We start from the raw sequence: 26639 nt of genomic DNA, 5'->3' as shown, positions 1-26639 counted from the left end.
GCATACAATGATTAGTGTGGCCTTGTTAAGTTCCCATGTTCCTTCTCACACAAAAGGAGATTATTCTAGATTGTTGTTCGTTGTTGCATGTATATGTGTATTGAATTTGACATTACATTTCTTTGGGTTTGAACTTGTGTTAGTAGTCTATAGTTTTTAAAGGACTGTTTATCATAGCTTGTTAATTCTCCCTAACATGTGTATGCGTGTGCGCGCATGCATGCTTACATGTATATATTGCCACACAAAACGTGACATTGTGGTGTGCAAGGTACTTCATCTACTCCACTCAAAGCACATCCATCCAACCTTATTATAGGCATATTTCCTTTTCTCTTGAGGTTGGAGAGTGTTTGCATATTATTACGCATGAAGTAACGCAGTTATGTGAAACAAAGCACACCTCCCTTTATTTTTCGTGTTCACAAAGCAAGGGAGATGTAACCTCGAGAGCTCTGCAATAATATGTAAAACACGACTAGCAAGCTTGGCGGGCCAGGTAGTTTAGGTAAGCTAGAAGATAAATAGCCACCTTCTTGCAAAGATGTAACAAGAAGGCTTGGTACTAGCCTCCGAGAAAGGGCCAAATTAAGGACAAGAAGTCCTAGTGCGTTATCTGGCACCAAATGTGCTATGGGTTTTGAAAGGCGGGGCGGGTTTTAGTGAGACGCTGGTGAAGCCTTTTTTTTTTTTTTTTGGTTACAAGCCCCCTTTTACAGCATAATCGAAGGGAGGAGAAGCAGGACGATCTGCTGACAGATGAATCGATCGCAGCTGACGGTAAGTTCTCTTCTGCCATTTCCTGTTTTACGCCGCAGTCGAGCTGTCCCTTTTCGTGCAAAAACATTGTCCCGTCGGGCGGTCCGCAGACGGGGGATCCCTTCCTTTCCTATTCTCAGAATGCATGCGGTCTCGCATGTGCATGATGGTCCGGAGTGGCAGAGTTACATTATGCTCAAAGTACTTCATACTTACCCTAGCAGTGTCATACATTTGTGATCTCGCCTTTCTCTGTGACTGTTGGCAGCCAAAAGTACACGCCCGCCTTATTTCTGTAAGCTGGAGACATGACTTAAGTGTACATACGGTTAAGTTTTCTAGTATCTTACATGCGATCATTTTTGGATGTATGCTTCGGATTAAATTTTCTCCATGCCATGAGGGATAGGCTGTATCATGGTCGGAGGATTCTTGCTTTGGATGCTCTTGATTCTTGAAACATAATGTGTCGTATTTGTGGCAGTAGGACATTGGCAACGGAGTCTTATTGGCACGTTACTGCTTTCTGACAGGCATACCTGTAACGTTCCATAATAATTATTGGATTGACTGGATAAAACACGAGCTAACTAACCACTGCAGTGAAATTGCCCTGATCACAATGGCAGGCATTGCCATTGGGCTTATTCTTGAAAAGGTGAGTTATATTGTAGTTTCCTACATGTATATTTGCCTGAATATTGAAATGGTAGAACAAGAACCAAAAAACATGTGGTATGTTTCAGATAGCTTCAAAGGATAAGGATCACCGATATATGGCCACATCAGATCTTCTAAATGAGCTGCATAAAGATACATTCAAGGCTGATCCTGAAACGGAACGGAAAGTATCACATATTGTTCTTCAACAGTTGGACGATCCTTCCGGTGACATATCTGGAATAGCTGTAAAATGGTCAGTTATTCGTTCTTTTCCTTCATATGTGTGGTTAATTGTATGCTTTAATGGCTAGCTCAAAAGAATCCCAAGTTTTAGTGGTATTGGCTTCACAAAAAGACTAAATTTTCTGTATTGTTTGTTAAGTGCATTAACCAATTGAGACACCTACCAACCTTCCTTTTGTTTCGAGGTTTGTTCATTTGTGACTTGAAACATCTCTTGCATTAGAGGAATCAATGATGCAAGTGCTTTTGGCTCATTATTTGGAAGCATTTGCATGATGTAAGTCTTGCTCGCTTACTTGTTTGCTCCCTCCCACCCCTGCATGTGCATATGTGCAGACATGACTCTATTCTAGTGCGAGCACTAGTACTAGTGCCCTCCCCATTCCCTCACAAGAGGTTGCTTCTCTGGGTTGGGGCATGCCATCATTACGAGGAGTCACCTTGGAGCAAGCCATGGCCCTAGGTAGAGTGAGACGGCCTAAACTTTCTAGGAGATGGCACCTTTGCCCTTATTGCTAGTAGATCTAGGCCATCATCGCCCACCGTAGGAGGTGCCGATTAAGATACCTCATATTTGATATGAGTGACATGATAGAGCAAATCTTGTTGAAACCCATGAGATGGATATGGGAGGCCAAACCAATCTTGTAACGCCATTACTTGAGTCTCTTCTTAGGATTGGAATATTTTTTCATCACTTTTTATCATTTCATAGATCTAGAAAGCTTTCATGCTTACAACTATATAACTTTAGAACTTCATATCCATGTTAGATATCATAGTCTCCATAGTCTCACAGTATCGTTAGATGTGAGTTGGTTTAATAATTTTGTACTGAATGATAAAATCACTTGTACTTTTTGTTTAGGTCAGGGCACCTTGCCCCTTTGTAGACATCCCCCCTCCCCCCACACAAAAAAAAGCGCTCTATGTATATATACATGTAAATAAAACATCCCCCCCCCTTCCCCCCCCTTTTTTTATGTATGTACGTACATATATACATGTGTGTATACAGTGCATGCAGACATAGATTCCACTAGCCATTATTGCATAGTAAAATCCATGTCAATTTTGATTTTTGTCCCAAAGTTTTGAAGATCTTTGAAGCACAACAATACCCAATCGTCTTCATTTCACCCTTTTCCTTGCATTGTGCTACTTGAATGCAAAATCAATCTATGATTGTACACATAATGTGTTTCATGTGCGTTGTGACTCTTTTAAAGTAGTTCTTTGGATTACGTATATGTTTCTTCGTCTATTGAAGTGCATGAAAGATTTCAAAAAGATTGTATATATTGCTTAAATGGATGTTGCTCTATATGCTGCAATTGATGATGAGTAATGGTTGGAAATAATCATGTTGGTGGAACATGTCTAGAATAATCGCATTAATTGGAGCTTTGAAAACTTAGACCTTATCGGGCATGGACTGATAACTTACCCGAGTGTGAGTTACATACGTTTTTTGGATGTTTGGTGTATTCTTTTGTGCTTGCATCATGCAGCATGAATTAGAGAATAAAGCCACCAAATGCATCTTTATGGGTATAGCTTAATGAGCAGGGGCTACCATTTGTACCATCTCTCAATGAGTAGAAATATTGTTAGTAGGAGTGCGTATCTGCTTGGTGTGAGAAAGAGATAGGCAAAGGAAGCAAAAGATGTCAAAAGTGGATGCAACGATGGAAGCGTGGAAAGTTGCTGTAATAGACTTTTGACACAAGAAATAAAGGAAAGATAAACATTGCAGAAGAAAAGAACACTGCATGAAGAACTTATAAGCACACAGATGCTCGGGAAATGGAATCCATATTCCAAGATACGAGTCAGTATAGATCCAACATGAGTTATTGGTTGTCAAGGCATTGGTGCTGGCTCCCTCTCTCCACCAAAACTTGTAGGAAGTGAGTAATACAAATTGAGGAGAAGGAGCCCCAATATATAGGCCAAATCTAAACCATAAATGATGTTAGGTTAGCTAGCAATAAATGTTAGTTAGCTAGCAATGAATGCCTTAAACACCATTTAAATGACAAATATAAAATGTCTAAATTATCTGGATTGTGCCCAAGTCTCTTTGGCATGCACAGACTCATACGAGTCAACATATCTGCTAAGATCCTCTCTCAGATCATGGGAGATTTGGTATTGGAGAGTTTAGGGATGACCACATCACCGATACTAGCAACCAGGAAGGGAGGCCCTTGTAACAATTGCTGGTGCCACAGAGCTAGAGCCTAAACTTGGATCTGGAGATGAGGAAGACTTGCTGAGTGAGTTGCCACTCTTTGTCACAATCCACTCTTGCTCTAGTTGTAAAGCTACTAATGGGCTTGAAGTCCTTTTGGAGGTTTCCCTTCTTGCCACAATAATAGGATTGAGACTACTTCTGTTGTATGGCACCCCTCTCTGAAACTAGAACATCTAAAGCACCAAGAAATAGCATCCTCACAGAAACTTGAAGCTAAACATAAGAAGTCTCCAACATAGCACTTGTAGATGAGTAAATAATATATTGTTAGCAGATATGTCAGTTCATGGCTGAGTGTGTGCATGTGATTTAGTGGGCTAGGGCATTGGTTTATTTTGTACATTATTTAGGCATTTTATGGTGGCTATTTTAGCATTTATTGTTGGCCGATCAGCATTTAATGTTGGCTGACTTGACATCACTTATGACATTATTTCAACCTATTTATTCAGGTTTCTCTTCTATAGTTTGTATGAGGCATCATCTATCGTTCATCATCTAATAGGTTTTGGTGGAGGGAGAGGAGCAGGTGCCACTGGCTTCATAGCTGATTACTCACATTGGTTTCGTACTGCCTCATATCTTGGTATATGGATTCCATTTCCCGAGTATCTCTTTGCTCGTGAGTTCTTTGTGCAATGTTCTTTTCTTTTGTAGTGTTTCTCTTTCCTTTCTTTTGTGTACAACAGTCTATTACAGTAGTTTTCCACGCTTCCATCATTGCATCCACTTTTGACATGGTATCAGATTATAGGATAATTGTTGTTGCTGCTGTTTTACAGTGTTTCACGTCTGAATTTTGACTTTTCGTCTGTTGTTTGGACCTATTTTTGCTGCTGCAATTGATTTACAGCCTAGGCGACCTTCTTTTGCTAGTTTTTGGTCTGTTTTTCTGCTGTTTGCTTAGCGTTTTGCAATTTGCCATTTGCATTTATTGTTTTTTGGGGTTGTCTTAGGGTTGGGGATGTCACGAGGACGTGAAATTTTGAGACTCTTTAATCTTGCTCATAACATTTGATTAAGTTATTAATCAAATATGCAAGGTTGTTTAAGCATATGCGATGCACATGGCAATTATTTTATAGTAAGAGGCCAAGGACTTTAAGGATGTAGTGGGTGTCAAAGGCAAAAGTTATGATAAGTTATGCTAGTTGGGCTTTGGGGATTAGTTGGTGTTAGTTCTGACCCTGGGGCAGTTATTTGGCCAATAAGTGTCGGTGATGACACTAAGAATTGACATTAATTAATTAATTAATACCAGTCTAAGGGTCAATAGAGGTTGGGGACCACTCCATGTTGCAAATGGCCTAGTCAATTTAATTATGGATGGGCACATTTAATTTTGGGCAAGGTTAGAAGGGATGCAATTAATTTTGAGGGATTATTTAATTTTGAAAATATATTAAATAGTTGGATAATGTTGAAAAATGAGTTTAGAAGGTTGCCACTTGGCAAAATGCCCATGCAAACTAAGAAAACGTTTTTGGGGGCTGGGTCTCAACCATTCAGTTAGTCTATAGCTTGGAGAGAGAGAGAGAGAGAGAGAGAGAGAGAGAGCGTTGTTAGTCCATTTTCTGATCAGAGAATAGCATTTTGCTATAGAAGATAGCCTTCTAGGGGCCTCAACAAGCAGGGGATAGTAGGGAGTCACCTTCCAGGGGTTGGCAATGCCATTGTTGATCAGGTGACAACATTTTGGATGTGCTTGGTAGTAGGAGACTGCATTAAATGCGGGCTGGAGTAGATGGCACGCAGAATTTAGGGTTTTCTCACGAAGAAAATCAGATATTCTCTTATCTTGGCTTTCTCTTACCTTGTCCAACCCATTTTTAGGAGATCCTAGTATTTCTCAGTCATTTTGAGCAGATCTTAGCTAAATTTGGTGGATAGTAGAGAGATCTCTGCTGTAAACCCTAAAGTTCTACAAAAAATAGAGTTTAGCAGCCACCTTGGGATCCGTGCCAATAGGAGAAGCGATCGTACATTGAAATCAGCATCATGTAATTCATGGAATTGATAGGGATTTTAGATGCTAGACCATCAATTGTGAATTGGGGCAACATTTGGCAAGTTGGTGGTTCCATTTGTACAATTCTTGGGTGAAAATCAAGGGGCAATTGGCCCAAATTTCTTGTTGATTGTATGTACAACAAGGGTCTTTTGGATCAACAAAGGAGATTGTGGAATCTCAACTTGTACTCAATCCATTAGCGATTAAAGTTAAAGAAATACCAAAAGGGACGCTAGTTTTAGGACCAACCGGGTGTCTATTGTCCAAGATTATTAAGATAAATTGTGCATTTCAATTTATGTTTATTTGTTGATTGCCGTAACTAAGTGCTTAATCAGGAAATTACCACTCTCTCTAAGAAGGAAGGTTGGTTTCAAGGGACTTGCTATTGACCCTTCCCAATCTGCGTTTTGGGGATAACGGGCTGAGGCAATCCGTTTTCTTATAGGCTGATTGCATTTATTGCAAATCGTGATTGTGCCTTGTCATTAGCATTTGTGTTTTACTTTTTTGCTTCTGTGCAGGGTCAGGTGACAGGTTAGAGGCTGCTTATTGGCTATGTTTGGTCCATATTTTCCTTTTATGCTACATTGCTCAACTTTAGTGAGGATTCATATGGATCTAGTTGTCATGTTCTCATCACTATACTTTGGTTGCTGTTGATCTTTTCTCTATGTGCTTTCTTTATTGCAAAGAACTTGTGCAATCCTTGTGAATCCGTATTTTCGGCATATTTTTCTCCTTGAAGATCCCATGTCTTTCTTCATCTTATTTGTATCTCCCTCCTCATGGCTCCTTCAACATTCGCTCTTGACAATTAGCTTGCAGATATTATTTGCTAATCTACAGTGTTATGTTGGAGACTTGCTATGTTTAGCTTTAGGTTTCTATGAGGATACTCTCTCTTGGTGCTTCAAATGTTCCCATTTCTAAGAGTGGTGTCATATGGCGGAAAAAGAAGAAGTCTCAGGGTTATTATTATGGCGAGAAGGGACATGCTTGAAAGAATTGTAGGACATTCGCAGCTTTACAGCAGGAGTAGGAGCGCACGGTGACGACAGGTGATGACTCTCTCAACGAGTCTTCCTCTTTTGTAGGTCTAGGTTTAGGCTCTAGCTATCTAGCTATATAGCCTCAACGTTGGCTGCAAGGGCCTTCCTTCCAGATTGCTAGTATAGATGATGTGGTCATCCCTCACAACTCTCTAGTACCAGAGGGAGTGTGAGAGGGTGGTGCGATGGGGTCGGTGACCCTTATTTAAATAGGTATATAGGTGCATAGGTTTCTGAGAGGGGTTTCCTTGACACATCGATCGGCACATTTGGCAAGTTCAAATTTTGGAGCTGGGGTTCTTTGATAGAGAGCGAGATTGGCTCCTAGCATAGCAACTAAGAAACACTTTTCTTAGAATTTGAAACTTATGAAACGTTTTTGAGAGCAAAAACTGTGGGCGTTTTTTTTGTTGGGTGAGTTGGAACCCAAAACATGGATTTTTTGACAAAAACTATTAGGCAATGTTAAACATGATGATGATGATGTGTAATGACTCGTGAGGGCTTAAGATTTTGGATGAGAGATTGATTTTTTGTGATTTTGTTTAGTTATTGGACTTTGTCAATCTAGTATCTATTCTTGTCTTGAGAGTTGAATATTATATAACTTTAGTCTCATTTATGAGTTATTTATGATATATTATGATTCATTCTTGATTTTGACATTTTGTTAATTTGTTTTGAAATGAGAATCATGATGTTGCAACTTGACTCAGTCTATATTGTAGATAGGCTATTTACATGTTGCAACTTGAATCATAATGTTTAAGTTTTAAACCATAGTATAGCTTGTCCAAAGACTAACTTAGACATAAGTGACAAGTCAATAATGGATCATAGATATGTAACGCATAATGTATTATTCTCAATTGACTCTATTATCACTCAACCTCAGTTGGCCATGCTTTGTTTAAGAGAGAGTTCCATAGAGGTTTAGAATCTGTTTTCCAAGTCAAAACTATTAAAAATCCCTACATAAAAAAACCTTCATTTCTTGAAAGAAACTTACGAAACACATTTCTAATGTCTCGTTTCTAAACGTTTTTGACATTTCTGGTTGCTATGGCTCCTAGTTTGAGCTCACATGAGGGGATACTTTGCTAGTCTAGCCAAAGTTGGGGAATCCATGGTCACATATGTTTAGAGGCATTTTGACATGATGGTCTTGTATGCAAATGCGAGACATTGTTGATAGATATTGAGAGTTGCTACGATTTTTCTATGTTTTTAGGAGTTGATATGATTGACATTAACATCAAGTTCTCTTCGTAGCATCTTGGTGGTGGCTTGCGCATCCACTGCTTGTGTATCCATGATTCTACTGTGGCGATCCTTGTTGTATGTACTATGATGGGACATTATCATTATATATTGTATTCTATTAGATTACCCATGATTTGAGAGAGGGTGTTAGTAGATATGTTAGTTCATGGTTGAGTCAGTGCATGTGATTTAGTGGGTTAGGGCAGGAAGTTATTTTCTACATTATTTATGTATTTTATTTGGTATTTTATGATGGTTATTTTAGCATTTATTATTGGCTGACCTGACATCATTTATGGCATTATTTGAGTCTATTCACTCAGGATCTTCCTCCACATTTGTATCGGACATCATCTGTCATTCATCATCTGACAAGTTCTAGTGGAGGGAGAGCAGCTAGTGCTAGTGCCTTCATAGCCGGTGACTCACATTGGTTCTGTATTGTCTCATATCTTGGTACATGGATTCCATTTCTTGAGCATCTCTTTGCTTTTGAGTTTTTTGTGGAGCGTTCTTCTCTTTTGCAATGCTTCTATTTCCTTTGTCTTTCGTATTCAGCAGTCTATTATAACAGTTTTCCACACTTCCATCATTGCATCCACTTCTAACATATCTACATGTTGACCATTGAAAGGAGATGTTGGAGGAGCCATGATGAGGGGGATACAAAGAAGATGAGGAGAGGCAATGGATCTTAAAGGAGAAAAGTATGCCAAAAATACAAACTCACAAGGTTTGCGTAAATTCAAAGTAGTACAGAAAGCACATAGAGAAAAAATCAATAGAAACCAGAGTGTAGCGATGAGAACATTGTGAGAGTGCACAATGGAAGAAGGAACTCGGAACACAGAGGAAGAGAGAGAGACAATATGCAAAAAAAGAAGAAAAGAAACCTACATTGAACAAGGAACAAATGCTGAATAGAATAGAGGAGGATTGATCAGTCCTTGCATGCAGCCCACAGTATCGGTGAAGGCACCGGATCAGGCTGATGATGACGACAACATTGAAGACGAAGGAAGATGACGAAGTTGGAGTGTGCAGTTGCCAAGGAAGGAGGGAAGATGATAATACATATGATTGCCAAGTGGAAAATGGCTATACATAGGTTAATATCCTATAAACTGGCCGACCTAAAATTTGGAGCAAAAAATATGGCCAACCAGCATTTAATATTACTGGTCTCCCACCAGCATTTTTTAATGCTAGTAAAAATGCTAGGAATACTTGAAAAGTCTTGGAAAGAATAGACAATGTCCAATAGGTGAGGTAGGCTGAAGTAAGGCAAAATTGCATGAGAAATGTATATAAAATCTTGATTGGAGCAGAAAATGCACTGAAATGCAATAAACTGAGTGCTCTAGAATGAGCTACCTCCTTAGTCAAAACAATTGATAGATAGGTCAAAGCTCTTGAAGTCCTCATCTAACTCAGACTAAGGCTCATAGGTAGGAGATAACAGGGCATAACAAACATGACTGTTAACACCCCCTCTCAGATCCGAGATGTGGTAGAAAGCTAAGGGAGAAACGGATCTTGGGGTGGCAAGAGGAATGCCAATGTCAATGAAGTTCGTCAATAAAGATTGATGATGAAGAAGCTCCTTACGATCTTGGGAAACCCCTTTGAAATATTAGGAGCGAGAAAATCCACAACCACATCACCAAGATCGTCCCCCTCTTGAAAGGAACTTGTGGAAAAGATGGTGCATAAGCGGAAATGGGTACAATAAACAACTACCTTGGAGGACCTTGCATAAGAGAAGGGGAATGGAGCCTGTAAAGCTCGCTCTCCTACCAACCTATTGCTAAACTTGTGGAAAAGATGGTGCACAAGCGGGAATGGGTGTAGCAATAGACATCTACCTTGGAGGACCTTGTATAAGTGGAGGGGAATGAAGCCTATAAAAGCCCGCTCTCCTACCAACTTGTCGCTATAACAGACCTTGTAGTAGAATCCTCAATACAAACAACTTGCTCAGTGAAGACAACCCGAGTACCAAGACTAGTAAGGCCATAAATTGAGAGGAGTGGAAGGCCCAAGCTTGGAACATGAAGAGGCTGTGAAAAAAGGAGCTCGATGCATGGTCGGAAAATAAAGGCAAAGTGCCAACACCATTGATAGGCACCAATACAATGTCACCAACAATGACAGAACCCTTAGAAAGGCATAGATCTTGCAACAAATCACCTCGTTGAGTCATATGACTAGAAGCTCCAGTATCAACCAACAAGGCCTCTCAGAAGATGAGGCAACCAGTGAAGAAGACTCCTCCAAGTCAACAATATGAACACTGACTCATGGGTAATTGTTGGAGTAGAGGTAGAAGGCTTGGATGTTTTAGCTCCATTCTTCGCTCTTGGATGAAGGTGAGCGTACTTTTTTTCACATTTCTCCTTTGGATGTGTCCCCTTCCTACAGTATGGGCATGTAGGCTTCTCCGAGTGGAAGTCAGAACTTGAAGAACTCTCATCTTTTAGTCTTTGACTTCCCTTTCTTCTTTGTCCCCCTTCTTGAACGTGCAACAAAAGCTTTGGTGGAGGTGGATCCATTGGCTACCTCTTTGGCGCACTCGTCATACTCCAAAACAAGCGGGGCAAGCCCCTCCCATAGAAGCTTCTCACAAGTCCTCGATGTAAGAAGGTTGGTATAGAAGACATCAAAGCGGGGAGATGACAATTGAGTCAAAAGAATCATAGCCATATCCTATGAAGAGATCATCTTGCCAAGGGATGCAAGCTCATCCCTCATGTCCTCTAACTTGTTGATATGATCCTTCTTCATGGAAGGAGAATCATCAACAATGAGCATCCATAACTTTTTCTTGAGAGTAATTCGATGGGCAAATGTCTTTTGATTGTACAAAGAAGCAAGCTTTGTCCACACTTCCCTACTTTTTGCAATTTATGCACGTGCACTAGGACAGAATCCTGTAAGCTCATAAAGAGGAAAGATCAAGTTCTTGAGTTAAGCCAATCCCATAAGGTTGCACGATCCATCGATGATCCAATTGTGGGATCCTCCACTAGTTGGGGAATAGGGTGGGTAACAAACCCCCAAAGATTGAAGGTATCAAGGATACACTCCACTTTACATGACCAGTCTTCTTTGGGCAAAGAAGGGAGTATGGGCACTTGTATCGAGGGTGCCATGAATGACATATGAAGGCCAGGAGAATAAGCCTTCTATGAAACATGAAGAGAACGGGGAGGAGAGGGTTTTCAAACAAAAAAGCTAGGTGACCTTTGGTCGTCGCGTGAACTAGCACAAAAGTCTCTCTGTCTCTCAAAGGAAGGAACAAAGACCTCATCCTTTGAAATAGCAAAGAATTGGTGATAAGACATATTCGATATCTTGAAAGACACCCACAAGAAATCTGCGCTTTGGCGGTAGACAGCCCCGGAATAGGAGGAAATGGCTATAGGATCACAAGGAAGTTGATGTAGAGAGTTCGCCTGGGGGAGATAGACTGTTGCCTGCACAAGGACTATGTGCGTTTGTTGAGGAGAGCTATCTCCTGACCAAGGAACATTGTGGTTACAGTAGAAGATTGTTGCTTGATTGAGGAAGCCTGTTGCCTCTAGTAGGAGAGGAAGTGGGTGGCAAAATGGGTACGTGGCACAAGAAAAGCAGATGCCTCCAAGCAGAAAGCTGCATTTTCAGCAAAACGTTGACGTGGCAAGGCCACTTGGCAGCAAACACAGCCAAAAAGCAGCCTGAAATGTGTTGCCCAGCCTTGGATAGAAGCAAAAGAGCAAAACACAGGTGCTGATGACAAAATGCAGCTAGGAACTGTAATAAATGCAGTCGACCTGCAAGAAAACGCAGATGTGAAAGGGTCAATAACAGGTCCCTAGCCCTGAAACAGCCCCAAAAAACTGTAAATGCAAAGGGTAGATTGCAAAACATTGAGAAAATAGCAGAAAAAACAGGCCAAAAATTGGCAAAGGATGGCTGCCCAAGCTGTAAATCAGTTGCAGCAGTCAGAAACAGGTCCAATCAGCAGATGAAAAGTCAAAACTCAGACCTGAAACAATGTAAAACAGCAGCAGGAACAATGATCTTGCAACTTGGTACCATGTTAGAAGTGGATGCACTGATGGAAGCATGGAAAAGTGTTGTAATAGACCATCGAACACAAGAGGCAAAGGAAAGAGAAACATTGCAAAAGAAAAGAACATTGCACAAAGAACTTGGAAGCACAGAGATGCTTACGAAGTGGAATCCATATACCAAGATATGAGACACAATAAATCCAACGTGAGCCATTGGCTAACAAGGCACTAGCATTGGCTCCCTCTCTTTGCTAGAATTTGTAGGAGGTGAATAATACAAAGTGAGGAGCCCCAATATGTAGGCTAAATCTAAGCCATAAATGACGTTAGGTCAGCTAGCAATAAATGCTAGCCGGACAGTAACAAATGCCCTTATATATGGGAGAAAAAGACATTTTTCTCACATTGAGGTCAAAACGGCTGTATGAGGGCAAAGGAGAAGGCCTCTTTTTCAGCTTTCTAGCCTTAGTGGTGCTATCATTCCTCACAACTCTATACGGTGTTGAAGAGTTTGAGAGGGTGGTGGTGGTGGGGCATTTGAGACTCATACATATGTAGGTGTGGACTGTGATGGACCTAGATTGCAGCTTTCCATAATATTGACTAAGTTTGGCAAATTGAAACCCTAGAACTGGTTTGACTTTTAGGTTTAGGATGGGATATTTGACAAAAAGTCTTTGCTTCTAGTTTGATCTCACATGAGGGGACACTTTGGTAGTTGGTTGAAGGCGAGGCATCAAGGCCATGATACACTCTTTAGTAGTTGGTTTGTGACATGCATTGACTCTTGAGGTTCAGCTTGTTACTTTTTGTGGTTAGGGATTGGTACGATCAACATCAATATTAGTGTCTTTTTGAGGCACCTATGTGGTGGCTTCATCACCCATTGCTTGGGCATCTATGGTCCTATCTGATCGCCATTGTTGTATGTACTATGATGAGTCCTTTTGTAAGAGTGTGCAAATGGAAGAACATGATCATGGAGAGAGAAGAAAAGAGAAAGATTGAAATGCAAGAAGAGAACGGAAGGAGAAAATCTGCACCAAACTCCAAGAGAATGCTGAATACAATGTGGACTGATCAGTCCTACTGTCCTTGCATGCAGCACAAAGTATTCGTGATGAAGGCATTGGATCAGGCTGATGATGGAAGGAAGCACCCGATGATAAATAATAGTCATTGGATGTTGGCATTCGGATGAGAATACTCTAGCCGACCTTGTACTTTTTGTAAAACCTGTCAAAAACCTTGGAGCAAAACTGTCCACCTTGATTAACTCTTACACCACAAACCTTGAAAGAGATTTGCATTTCAACAAACACCTTCCAATCTCAAAAGCTGAAGTATGCCTCACTCTTGCACTCTAGAAAACACGGCCACACATACCTGCTAAAATCATCAACAATAAGCATTAGATATTTGGCCTTTCCAATGGAGACCGTGCCCATAGGACCGCACATGTATAAATAGGCAAGAATGTCGTAAATTGGCCAATTGGCTTGGCAAGTGCATTTACTACAGCCTGACCGTATTGAAATGCTGTTGCCACCATGCACCTGCCCCTGCCAGGGTGAATGCAGCCCACAAGTATAAAACTGAAATGCACTGAACTAGATCACTAATTGATAATTTGAACACATTAAAACTGAAATACAAGGTTAGAAACTGAAATGGAAGGGCTGCCAAAGCTCCAATGCCTCTGTCAGATTCTAATAGAGGTCACAACAAAGGGATGACCAGCATAAAACACATGATGTATACGCTACCAAAATGTAACTGCCCAATGCTGATTCACCCCCAATAGTTGTTGCTCCATCCACTAAAATTTCTCCACACCTTGAAAGTTCTCCTTGAGCGACTATAGGTAATAAGAGAACCAAAAATGCTGTGCAATGAAGTGGATCATATAAGCTCCAATTACTGTTCTCAAAACCTTCTATTCTGATTTCTCATTATGGATGAGTTGCCATCATAGATTCCTTGCACTAAGATATTGTCAGAGATCATAGCCTGTTTTCAGGCAGGCAGCAGCTGCACAGTCCAGCTGCACAGTCGGACTGCCACGTGGCAGTCCGACTGCCTGCAGCTGTTTTTTATCAGGCTGCGCCCTATTTTGACGCCCCATTCTAGGCAGATTTTCGCCTATTTATTGCTGACGTTTTCAGCAGTCTGGCATTCATTCTCTGTCGCAGATTACAGACCGGTGCCGTGCAGATCTCTGTCTCTGTTTGCAGATTTCAGACAGCAGACAGTGCAGTCTGCAGCAGACTTCGAGGTGGACAGCAGGTCGCATCGTCGAGGTGGAGACACGCAGTCCAGCGCACTGCGCCCGTGTATATCTTTGTATTCAGCATTCTTTATACAGCAGATCTTCAGTGTACACTGTCTCTTTCTCTCCCTTCTCTCTCTGCGTTCTCTCTCTCTCAGTCCTACGCTTCCGCACCGCTGCACTCTGACATGGTATCAGAGCAGTGTTTGAGGGCTGACTGAGCGCAGAATCAACCTGAAGAGGAGTTTTCATCACGACACAAATTTGCGTTTTTTGCGTTTAAGGGCAGACAGGAGGGCTGCGCCTTGGAACAAGGCTGAAACGAGTGTGGGCGCACAGGAAAGGAGTATAGGTGGTGGATTTGCTGCTGTTTACTGCTGTTTGACGCGGAGAAAGTTTGAGTTTTCAACCTAAAAGTGCAGGTTTTGCTTTTTCATCGCCTCCGGCGGGTGAAGAAGCTTCGGGACGTTGAAGAGCCTTAGCAGGCTGAGTCTACTCAGTCAGAGGGGGCTGCTTTTGCGTTTGAGAAGGCATTGCAGGTGAAGATGTCTACAGAGATGGACCTGGAGTTCCAGGCGATTATGGACCGGAAGGTGCCTGTCCTACCGGCTCTTCCTACAGATCAGAAGCTCGACGGCGACAACTACCGCATATGGCGCGTTATGATGTTGGCCATTCTGGAGTCCTATGATTTGACAGAGTTGGTACAGGAAGATATTGACCGGCCTTCGGTAAGAGATGAGTCCAAACTCTCTTCCGATGCTCGTGCGGAGTTGGCCAGGGCCCAGTCTCATTGGGACAAACTGAATGCCAGGATTCGATCCTTTCTCTTTCTATCATGCACTACAGCCGTGATCGCTCACATCGAGCACTTGACGGTGGCTCGTGAGATATGGCTGGAGCTTGATCAAATGTACAATCGGATGACCCTGATGAAGAGGGTTTCTTTGGAGGTACAGATGCGGACCTTGTCCGTCAATAAGTCTTCTTCGCTAAGGGAACACATTAACAAGCTAAGGCAGCTACAGATGCAGGTTCAGAATGCGGGGAAGCCGATCTCCTCCGAAGACATGGCGATTACACTCTTGTCCCAGTTGCCGCTACGATTCGGTACATTTTACTCTGCCCTTATTGCTTCGGGGCGAGAGTCTACTCTTCGGTGGGAGGAGTTGGTTCCTATGGTCTTGGACCAAGAGGAACGGTTAAAGGGACAGAATGCTTCCAAGACGGAGGCGTTGACAGGTCAAGCCTCTCAGAAGAAGGGGAAGGACCAAAAGAAGAAGAAGGGGGATAACAAGTCCAAGAAGGACAAGGACAAAGACTCCACATGCCATATTTGTGGAAAGACTGGCCATTGGAAGAAGGATTGCCCTGACAAAGACTCGAAGGACACCAAGAAGAAGGAAACCAAGGATTCTGGAGCAGTGGCTGCACCCTCATCAGCTGCATTTCTACATCTAGTTGTCATTGAGGACGCTTCACCGAATGCTTCTGATGCTGCGATGGCGGCTTTCCAATCTCGAGAGTGGATTATTGATAGTGGTGCCTCACGGCACATGACTCCTTCATCAGATGGTGTTGCCCAGCTGCGACCTTCGCGTGGGCAGGTTCTCATTGGAGACAGCTCTTCAGTTTCTATTGCAGGTCGGGGTAAGATGCAGCTTATTCCGGATGGACGAGGTAGCACCCATACTTCAGAGGTTTTGCATGTACCAGGCTTGGGGTACCATCTCCTTTCAGTCCATAAGATTTGTTCCCTTGGTCTTCTGGTGGAGTTTGACAGTTCTACAGTGCGAGTCCTTGATCGTGAATCGAGGAAGGTTCTATCATCTGGATATGAGGAGAACGGCATTTACAAATTGAAGTCTTCCACTGCCCTCTCTACTCTTCTTCTTACCTCACAGTCACAGTCTGAATTATGGCATGCTAGGTTTGGTCACCTGAACTATGACTATCTTTGGAAGGCGTCACGGGGACAGCTTGTTCGAGGGTTGCCGGATATAGTGGTGAGCCAGCAGCCATGTGTCTCCTGCATAAGGGGGAAGCAGCATAGGGATGCCATTCCCCACACCGCTTCGCGGCGGTCTACTTCACCGATGGAGTTAGTATCTACGGATCTATGTGGCCCCCTGAGGAATGAGTCCCTGCGTGGGAGCTCGTACTTCATGCTGATCGTGGATGACTATAGCAGGATGACATGGGCCTATTTTTTGGCACTAAAGTCAGAAGCTTTCTCGCACTTCAAGGATTGGCTTCTCTTTGAGGAGAACCGATCAGGCCGGAAGTTGAAGACCTTGCGATCGGACAAGGGAGGTGAATTTGTGTCTAATGAATTTGCTCGGTTTTGTGCAAATAGAGGAATTCACCAGGAGTTTGCCAATACGAATACTCCACAAGAAAATGGTATTCTCGAACGGAAGAACCATAGTGTGATCGAGATGGCGCGCACCATGATGGAGCATCGACAAACCCCCCAGGTTCTGTGGGCCGAGGTTGTGGCTACTGCAGTCCACATCCTTAACCGATCTCCTACTTCGGCCGTGGAAGGGATGACTCCATTTGAGGCGTATTTTGGGTCGAAGCCAGATGTTTCTTACTTTCGGGTCTTTGGGTGTGATGCCTATGTTCACATCCCCAAAGCTCACCGTGACAAATTCGAAGCGGCTTCCCGCAAACAGGTATTTGTTGGCTACAGCTCCTAGTCCCAAGGCTACCGACTTTATGATCCCGTCAAGCGGGATGTATATACTAGCCGTGATGTGCGGTTTGTGGAGGTTCCGGCTTCTTCAACGGGTGAGGAGCATCCCGTTCTTGGAGATCCAGGGGAGAGTTTGGCTCCTTCTACAGTTCCACTGGAGCCTGTGCCGTTTGATTATGATTCTGTTTCTGACACAGAGTCTACTGTCCCACCGGATCCTTCTGAGGAGTTACCACCGGTGGACATTCCAGAGTCTTCTACTGATGGAGAACGACGAGGGGAGGTTCGGCCTCCTCCTCGCTGGGCCCGTGACACACTCCGTGATTCAGGGATCGAGGGGGTTCCTGAGGAGTGGGGACCGCAGGATGGTCCGCGGCGGTCACGGAGGCACCAGGCGCATTCTTCGGAGCTTGTGTGCTCCAATTATTGTTTGATGTCCCGAGTTATGCAGGATCGAGAGCCCACCTCCGTGAAGGAGGCTTTACAGTCCGCCCCATGGAAGAAAGCTATGGAAGCTGAGTTGGAGGCTATTGAGAGGAACGGCACTTGGTCACTTGTGCCACGCCCCCCGAAGAAGAAGGTGATTGGAGTCAAGTGGGTCTTCAAGACCAAATATCTCAGTGATGGTACTTTGGATAAGCACAAGGCTCGCCTTGTTGCTAAGGGTTTTGCCCAGCGCCCAGGGATTGACTGTCATGACACCTTTGCCCCTACAGCTCGTATGGCAACCATTAGAGCTGTTCTTGCTTTGGCTGGCCATAGAAGATGGCCTGTTTATCAGCTGGATGTGAAGTCGGCCTTCCTGAATGGTGATTTGAAGGAGGAGATCTACGTTGAGCAGCCTCCTGGCTTTGGTTCTTCAGATGGGAAAGTCTACAGGTTGAAGAAGGCCCTGTATGGTCTCAAGCAGGCCCCGCGAGCTTGGAACGAGAAGATTGATTCGTTCCTCCAGACTCAGTTGGGATATCGGCGGTCCAAGGCCGATCCGCAGCTGTATGTTCACACTTCTGAGGATGGTTGTGTGCTGTTTGTATTATATGTTGATGATTTGATTGTCACAGGTGATGATGCACAGCAGGTCCAGGAGACAAAGTCAGCTTTACATCGGACGTTCGAGATGACGGATTTGGGGCTACTCCATTTCTTTTTAGGACATGAGATTTTTCAGTCTCAGAGGGGGATCTTTCTCTCCCAACAGAGATATGTACAGGAGCTCTTGGTGTCTTTTGAGATGGAAGATTGTCGGGCCCTCTCTACTCCTATGGATCCGAACTGGAAGGCCACTTCCCACTCAGCTTCTCCTTTGGCGGATGCTTCCCGCTATCGACAGTTGATAGGGTCTTTGATTTGGCTTCTCAACACCAGGGTTGATCTATGTTTTGCTGTTGGGCTCTTGGCAGGGTTCATGAGTGAACCTAAGACGGTGCATTGGCAGGCTGCTCAGAGGATACTTCGGTATCTGAGGGGGACGTCTGATTTGGGGATTCATTACCCTGCAGGGACAGATGGGTCAGATCTTGTACTTGCAGGTTGGAGCGACTCGGATTGGGCCGGTGACGTGGACCACAGGCGGTCTACAACAGGTTACTGCTTTACTTTGGGTGCAGGTGTTATTTCTTGGAGTAGCAAGAAGCAGCCCACGGTAGCCCTTTCGTCTACTGAGGCGGAGTATCGGGCCGCGTCTTCCACCACATGCGAGGTTGTGTGGCTTCGGAGACTGTTGGAGGAGCTTGGGTGCCCCCAGACTTGTCCTACATTGCTGCGATGTGACAATGAGAGTTGCATTGCCTTGGCGAGGAACCCTGTTTTTCATGCCCGGACGAAGCACATTGAGATCCAGTACCACTTCATCCGAGAAAAGCTTTTGGATGAGACCATCACTGTGGAGTATTGCAAGACGGAGGATAATCTTGCGGATTTGTTTACGAAGGCGCTTCCTCAGGCTCTACTTCGGCAACATTCCAGATCCCTCAAGCTTCTGCCCTGTCCAGGCTCTGAGAGGGGGTGTTAGAGATCATAGCCTGTTTTCAGGCAGGCAGCAGCTGCACAGTCCAGCTGCACAGTCGGACTGTGCAGTCGGACTGCCACGTGGCAGGCCGACTGCCTGCAGCTGTTTTTTATCAGGCTGCGCCCTATTTTGGCGCCCCATTCTAGGCAGATTTTCGCCTATTTATTGCTGACGTTTTCAGCAGTCTGGCATTCATTCTCTGTCTCAGATTACAGACCGGTGCCGTGCAGATCTCTATCTCTGTTCGCAGATTTCAGACAGCAGACAGTGCAGACTGCAGCAGACTTCGAGGTGGACAGCAGGTCGCATCGTCGAGGTGGAGACACGCAGTCCAGCGCACTGCGCCCGTGTATATCTTTGTATTCAGCATTCTTTATACAGCAGATCTTCAGTGTACACTGTCTCTTTCTCTCCCTTCTCTCTCTGCGTTCTCTCTCTCTCAGTCCTACGCTTCCGCACCGCTGCACTCTGACAGATATACCAACGCACAATGTTTGGGATTGTGGGTTTGCCATGTTTTGGAGAAGATAAAGAGATGGGGCATATATCTATATGCAAGTAAAGTTATCATGGTAGTAAGTCTTCGTTCACATGTTATGTGCCACTTTTCTATGCAATCATTTGTTCTTCAAAGTGCAATTATTCTATGCAATGATGCAAAGGGTGCTTTTTATTTGTTTTGTTCCAAAGGTGCAAGCCATGTTTGAAGATCATCTTTGCATGTAATGGAAGAGATAAGGCTAAAGCTCAAGATGCCTTCACTATGGCTCCCACACAAATCTTGGCATAGCTTTTTAGCTTACAAAGGTAAGTGTAAGATGGTAAATAAGATGCATAGGACAGAGATATGAAGCCAAAAAGGAGATGTGTACTATCACTGCTAGATGCAACACAAAGCTTGGCATAAGGTTTATATAAGGTGCATAAGACAAAGAGATATGATCCCAAAAAGGGGATTCATACTATAGCTACAAAATTTAGGGCAAAGGTAGGTGTAAGGTCGTAGGTCAGGTACATAGGACAAAGATATATGAGCCCAAAAAAGGGATGCATACTACCAGTAATATCACTACAAAATGAAGGCAAAGATAGGTGTAAGATTGTAGGTAAGATGCATAGGACAAAGATATACATACTATTGCTGCAAGGTGTCACACAAAGGTAGGTCTAAGTCTGTAGGTAAGATGCATAGGAGAAAGAGAGATGACCCCAAAGAAGAGATGCATACTATCACTACAAGAATGTAATGCTTCAACTTTGTCAATGAAGGATTTTTGAATCTGTATTTGTGAAAAATTTATTGATTGAACATTAATCTTAACGTTAGTGTGGTGTAAAAGATAGATGCCAACATGTCGTTTATTGGTATCATTAAGAGCGTTTGTTCGCTGCATCCATCAAGGTCAAAACTTTTTGTCATGTGCTACAATCATCTAATGCTCACCTTTGTTAAAATTTATATTCATGTAATTAATTCTATGCGATATCCATATCTACAGATAGGAGTGACCATGTTGTAGAGGTTCCATAAGCCCCATCCAACTGCAACGAAGCACAATCTCAAGGACCTGCTACCACCTTCTTACAACCGGTGCTGTTGTAGAGGCTCCAATAATGAACTCCCTCCTCTCTCCAATGCAACCAAGCACTTGTTAAGGACCTGTGCTACCACCTTGCAACCAGTAGTTTGAAGGTAGTAGCAACATTTCTGCATGCCATGCTTGATAACTGGTTGCAGTGCAAAAGACAAGCAGGAAGGCCTCACTAGGGTAGCCATAATATAATAGGAGGGGGTGCGATATTTGTACAGTTTAGAGTGCTGGTGATAGGTTACCCTGCCAGCCCAATAGTATCATGGGTTAGAACTTAGCGCGCATTATTGCATGATGACTGTATCAGGCAGCTGTGGTGGCAGATTCGTAGGTAGCACTATATGAACACCTTGCCATGAGACCGTACATTTCAGGCATGAACCATGGTCCATATTATGGTTGCACCCAATTCAGATAAAACTTACATAGAATGTTCTTGGTACAAATAGAAAAAGCACAAGCTAGGAGTCCTTCCTATTTATTTCTATGTTTGTGGATCCTTTATTAGGAGTAGGGTTGTCTAGTGCTGAAAGGTATAGGCTGTTTCTGAAATTGTGGAATCCAAAAGCAATTTTGTTCTGCCTGAAAAAGCCTTCTACCAACCCAACATTTGGAGGAGGTATAAAGCAGGGCAAAGGATAAAACTTAGCAGAAAGGAAGAGAGGAGAGGCTTCGAGCAGGATGCCTCACTTCCAACTTTTCTCTTTCCTCTTTTCATGTCAGGGCATTTAAGGCAGTGAGAGCTTTGCAAGTTTCTTGGTTAAAGTTATTGGGTTGATTTCATGTGTTGCTTTGATTCTGGGGTTCAGTGTAGTCTCTACTAGTGTCTGTGTTTCAAGTTTGGTCTTAATAGAACTCCAAGTTGCTCCAATTAAATATAATAAACTATTACTGCATGTGAACGTGTTGTACTTATCATGTGCTTTTATGTCATCAAAGGGAATGCTGTGTACATCCAGCTTAGTCCTGCTGCTGCACATTATGCACTGTACTTACAATGCGCTTTAATGTGGTTGGAGGGAACACTATATATCCAGCTTAGTTCTTTGGTGGTGGACATTTAAATCATCTTATGCATCTAGTGACTAGCTGCGGATGAGGAACGCAAATCTGCTGTTCTAAGAGTTCTTTGCTTGTTATTCATGACAGCTTGGCGCCACTAGTTAAAAAGATCAATGAGCAAAAGGTCGTGGATATAGTTGATGCACTGTGGACAAAACTCTTGATGGGAAAGGAGCCACAACATGATACTGCAAGCATTGCTTTGAAGACAATTGTTGCTGAAATTAATAGTGGCTCTGTTGCACAATGTGTGGTAGCTTCAATATCTCCAAAACTGGTGAAAGGCATCACTGAAACGGTAAGTACAACTGAAGCATGCAACGTTTTGTCCATTTTGTCATGTCTTTGTGCACTAATCGTCTTCATGCATGCACATAGAAGTATGTACATTTGTCCATACATGTGCATGCACCCCTCTATCCCTTTGTCTGTGTGCACGCGTGTATGAAAAGGTGTGCAGTTGTATTGTAACGCAGCAGATAGTTTTACAGAAATGTTTGTGTTTGTGGTTTTCATTATTGTGGGAAGTAGAAGTAAGTATGCAATAAGCATCGCAAGTGCTAAGCAAAGTATGATATGAACATGACAAATGAATTTTCCGGCTTTCATTTCTTGGGTTCAAAGTGGCCAATCATGATTGATCTGCATACTATGACACGAACACAAGTCTGTAGCTCTGCATTGCCGAATTTTCATAATATCATCAGTATTTATGCAAATTAGTGTCTTCTTCTAGTAGGTAGATGGGAAACCAAGTCTGTTCCAATTATACTCAGACCTGCAAATCATTTTGGCTCTAGAAAACAAGATTCACTCTGGTTTTATTTATTGGGTTCAATGTTGCCTATCGTAATTTGATTATAATGTGAACAGGCAATGTTTCTGATGATCATTTTTTGTGTTCAATGTGGTCTGCCCAGTGGACCAACTTGCTGTCCTTGAGAGCATTATACCAGCAGGTGCAATGCCTCGCGAAATTAGTGGTCTGCACGTTTGTTGTAATGCCACACAACTGCTAGGTAGAAACCAATATTTTAGAAGAAAAAGGATCCCATTCTATTGATGCACTTCAGCTGCTGGCATGGTAGCTGATAATGCCCAAACAGAACATGTTTATTCCTGCAGATGGAGGTGCTAATGATTCAATTGTTTATGATACTGCTGATAATGGGCAGGAAAATTGAAGATGAAATCACACTTTTTTTTTGTTGGTTTCTACTCATCAAGTTTTAAACCTGACCTTTATTTTGTCTTGGATGTCTCAGACTACTAGTACAGAAGTTAAAGGTGGTACTGGTACAGAAGTTAAAGGCGAGTGTCTTGATATTTTGTGTGATGTACTCCATCGCTTTGGTAGTTTAATGGTGGCTGATCATGAGGCCTTACTTAATGCATTGTTTGTCCAACTTACCTCAAGTCAAGCTGGTTTGCGGAAACGTGCAATTCAGTGTCTGGGTAAGAAAACTGGACTTTGTTATTAGAGCTTCTTGTATGACTGGTCATTGTTTGAAAATTGCTGTTCAGTTCCTTAGTAAAATACTGGGTGCTTTCGATGTGTTCACTTCTTTGAGGTTCATGTGGGTTAATTGCTAAGTGTGATCAGAGAGGGTAGGATTTGGACCAGTTGTACAGTTAAGATGTCTGAGTTGGTCGATATGATTTCCTAGAGCTACTGAACATCCTGCATAGGTAGTACTTCCTGCATAGTGTTTCCTAGCTTTGCTTTGGGAACTCGAAAACTTTTTCAACTTTCAAAATTCTTTTACGTAGTATGATTGACGTGGTGGTGGGTTGATCTGTTTCAATGGCTAGACTAAATTGTGAGTTGAGCAACAATTCAGAACTTTTCAAAAGGATGATTTTGACATGTGCTTCATGATATCTGTTCTTTGTGAGTATCACCTTGATGTAATTTCCTCTTTATGGGTAGATAGCTAGGCCTTGCCACTGCGTATCTTTTAGTACGTAAATTAAAAAGGACTTAATTCTGATTAGACGTTTTGCAAACTCAATTGGTGGTGCACATCGCTACAGTTGGAACAGCCTCTTGCATTTCAGGACTACGGATTTGTATTCTCACCCTTTTTACCTGTCTCAACAGGAAATCAATAACCTCCTCATGTCGGATTAGTGAATTTCCTGTTGAGATCTCCCTGGTGGATGATAAAAATTGGTTTCGTTTAGATTCATCAATACATGCTGACTCCTGAAATGCATGGGGCACTTGCCGAGCATCAGGTTTTCTGCCATTAGTCCAAAGATTGTGCACATCAGAGTAGATATCAGGAGTCAGTGCAGGAGAGGAGATTACCAGGCAAGTTTGTGTGAGTGGCTGGTCATGGAGTGCATGGGGAGTTTAGATATGAAGCTGATTTCTTAAGTGCTGTGGATCTGAGGTAGATTACTCTGGTCCAAGGTTTTTGACCTGGATTAACACAATTCAAGGACATAGGATTTTAGGGTCAGGGCTTGCATTGAACTACGGTTTGAACTTCAGTATCTCAGTTATGTGAATTTTTTGATTCTCTCTATATAGCTTTGCATATGACTTTTGCGTGCAGGCCAGATTGCCTCTCATTCATTTGTTCATTCAGAGTTCAATTGTCTTTACAAGAGAAATAAAGATATAACTGTGAAGAAATTGTAGGGTTTGCATTGAGGAAACATAAGAGTGTATGACCATGACAGAAACACACATAGACAGTGATGTGCAAAACTCAAATGCAAAATGCAAAACATAAAACTCAAACACAAAATGCAAAAACGCAAACACAAATGGAGAGAAGGAGAACTTTGAAGTGAACGAATCAATGCAGTAAATGAGTGTAAAAGTGTATAGAATGCTCAAGGGCAAAGCGTTTGAAGAGTAAAGTCCACTGAAGATGGCATCCCGAGTGCTGTAACCACCGATCGGAGATGAAAGAGTGTTGAATAATGAAGGGTCACCAAAACACAGTAGTTGGAGGCTGAAATCCAGAAAACACAGCAGTGTACCACCAGAGAAGGCTGAAAACTGATCACTTGAGATAGAAAACTGTTAGGCGACAACATGAGAGGTGTTTGCTGATGTAGGTGGCTTGTTGGATAGCAAAAATGCAAGTACTGCAGCAGTCAGTTAAGCTAGTTATGATCCACACACATGAATCATAACCATTGTCAAAACCATAAGGGTTGGATGGTCACATGAGGGGACATTGTGGCGGTTGGGTTTAAGGTGGGGAATCCATGGTCACATATGCTACTAGAGATGCATTGTTTGACAAACATAGAGAGTTTCTGTGACTTCTTTCTACTTTCAAGAGCTCATATGATCAACATTGCCATTAGGTTCTCTTCGAGGCATGTTGGTGGTGGCTTAATCATCCATTGCTTGGGTATCCATGGTCTATTCTGATTGTTAGGTTAGAGTTCAACAACGCATGCATACTCACAATGAACAAGTGAACATCAAGAGAGGAGTGTTGGAAGGTCACATCTACTATGTGAGAATGATATGAAAGTACAATCCCTAAGGTTCTTGTTAGTAGGATTGCCAGCTCATGAATGAGTTTGTGCATGCTTGGGTTGGGCACATTTTCATTATTTTAGGCATTATTGTTGTGATTTATTTGTAGCATGTTAGACATTTTATGCTAGTCGGCTAGTAGTTGCTATTTATGGCCTATTTATAGTGGGGGACTCCTCCTCCTCCTCCTCATGATTGTCATTCTTCACCAAGTGGATTTCCTATTGGAGAGAGGAGCTAGTGCAAGTGTCCACATGGCCAATGATGCACTCTTGTATGCAATTGTCTCGTGTTTGGTATATGGATTCCATTTCTCGAGCATTCTTCTAAGTTCTCTTCTTTGTAGTGTTCTTTCTTGTGCTGATCGTTCTTAGCCTATGTATGGTCAATTGCTTCGTGCGTATTCAGCTTGTGATATTGTTTCAGCCTATCATTGTCAATTTGTTGCATTAAATGCTCAACTAGCCTGCGTTTTTGGTTTTCTGTCCCTAACCGTGGCTTGCGATTGTTCTTACAGGGCGTTTTTATTGTTTTGACATTTTTTTGATTGAGTTTTCATCACTTTATAATGGTCGCCCTTCTATTCTGATAAGACATTTAGTTACATTGTATGTGAACTCTCATTTTGTGAAGTCTTTGCTGTTGGTTTGGCCGTCCTCTCTTTGTATCCCTTCTATTCTCTATCTTCTCTTCATATCCTCTCTAGATGGCTCCTCTGTTCACTTCTACTGATGATAAGTTACGTGGATTTGACTTTCTAATGTGGAGTGTTGTCGAAAGCTTGGTTTCTATAGAAGCGATTATGGTACATTGTTTTTAGAGCTATTTCACGCCCTTCGCTCCTTGATGATTTTGATAAGATTAACCATGAGGAAGCTATGCTTGCATGGAACACGGATGATATGCGTGCCTATTCTACTATTCTTCAATGTATTTCTAAAGAGGTTCTACTAGCAGTCACCTCTTGTAGGATATCTTTAGAAACATTGTTAAAGCTTTAGTTGTTGTACGAAGCACCTTTTACCATGCGTGCATTGACTCTTTATGGCTAGCTTCACTAGATGAAGTTTGAGCTGAAGGACACCATTCAACCATTTTTGCTCTGTGTTACACAGGTACAGGACAAACTTTGACACATGCAGTTTACCCTTTCCAAGGTACATCTTGTGGGAACTTTACTCTACAAGCTTCCTCAGAGTTTG

At 42.6% G+C, this 26639-nt stretch overlaps 1 protein-coding gene across 1 annotated transcript in view; it reads left to right on the top strand.

The window, feature by feature from the left end:
* Positions 1–625: 625 nt before the first annotated feature.
* CAND1 (cullin-associated and neddylation dissociated) overlaps positions 626–26639 on the top strand; it is a 112696-nt gene continuing 86682 nt past the window's right edge. The window contains exons 1-5 of the mRNA XM_087687056.1: positions 626–780; positions 1293–1417; positions 1506–1675; positions 22020–22230; positions 23198–23387. Coding sequence (XP_087543182.1) covers positions 1382–1417; positions 1506–1675; positions 22020–22230; positions 23198–23387 — 607 coding nt within the window. The 5' untranslated portion in view covers positions 626–780; positions 1293–1381. The remainder of the gene's footprint in view (positions 781–1292; positions 1418–1505; positions 1676–22019; positions 22231–23197; positions 23388–26639) is intronic.

Source organism: Lygodium microphyllum, chromosome 10, assembly GCF_053477565.2.
Source record: "Lygodium microphyllum isolate KBCC chromosome 10, Lygodium_microphyllum_v1.1.10, whole genome shotgun sequence".
NCBI lineage: Eukaryota > Viridiplantae > Streptophyta > Polypodiopsida > Schizaeales > Lygodiaceae > Lygodium > Lygodium microphyllum.
The sequence above is the reverse complement of the archived record's forward strand: the minus strand, read 5'-3'. Positions and strand labels throughout refer to the sequence as shown.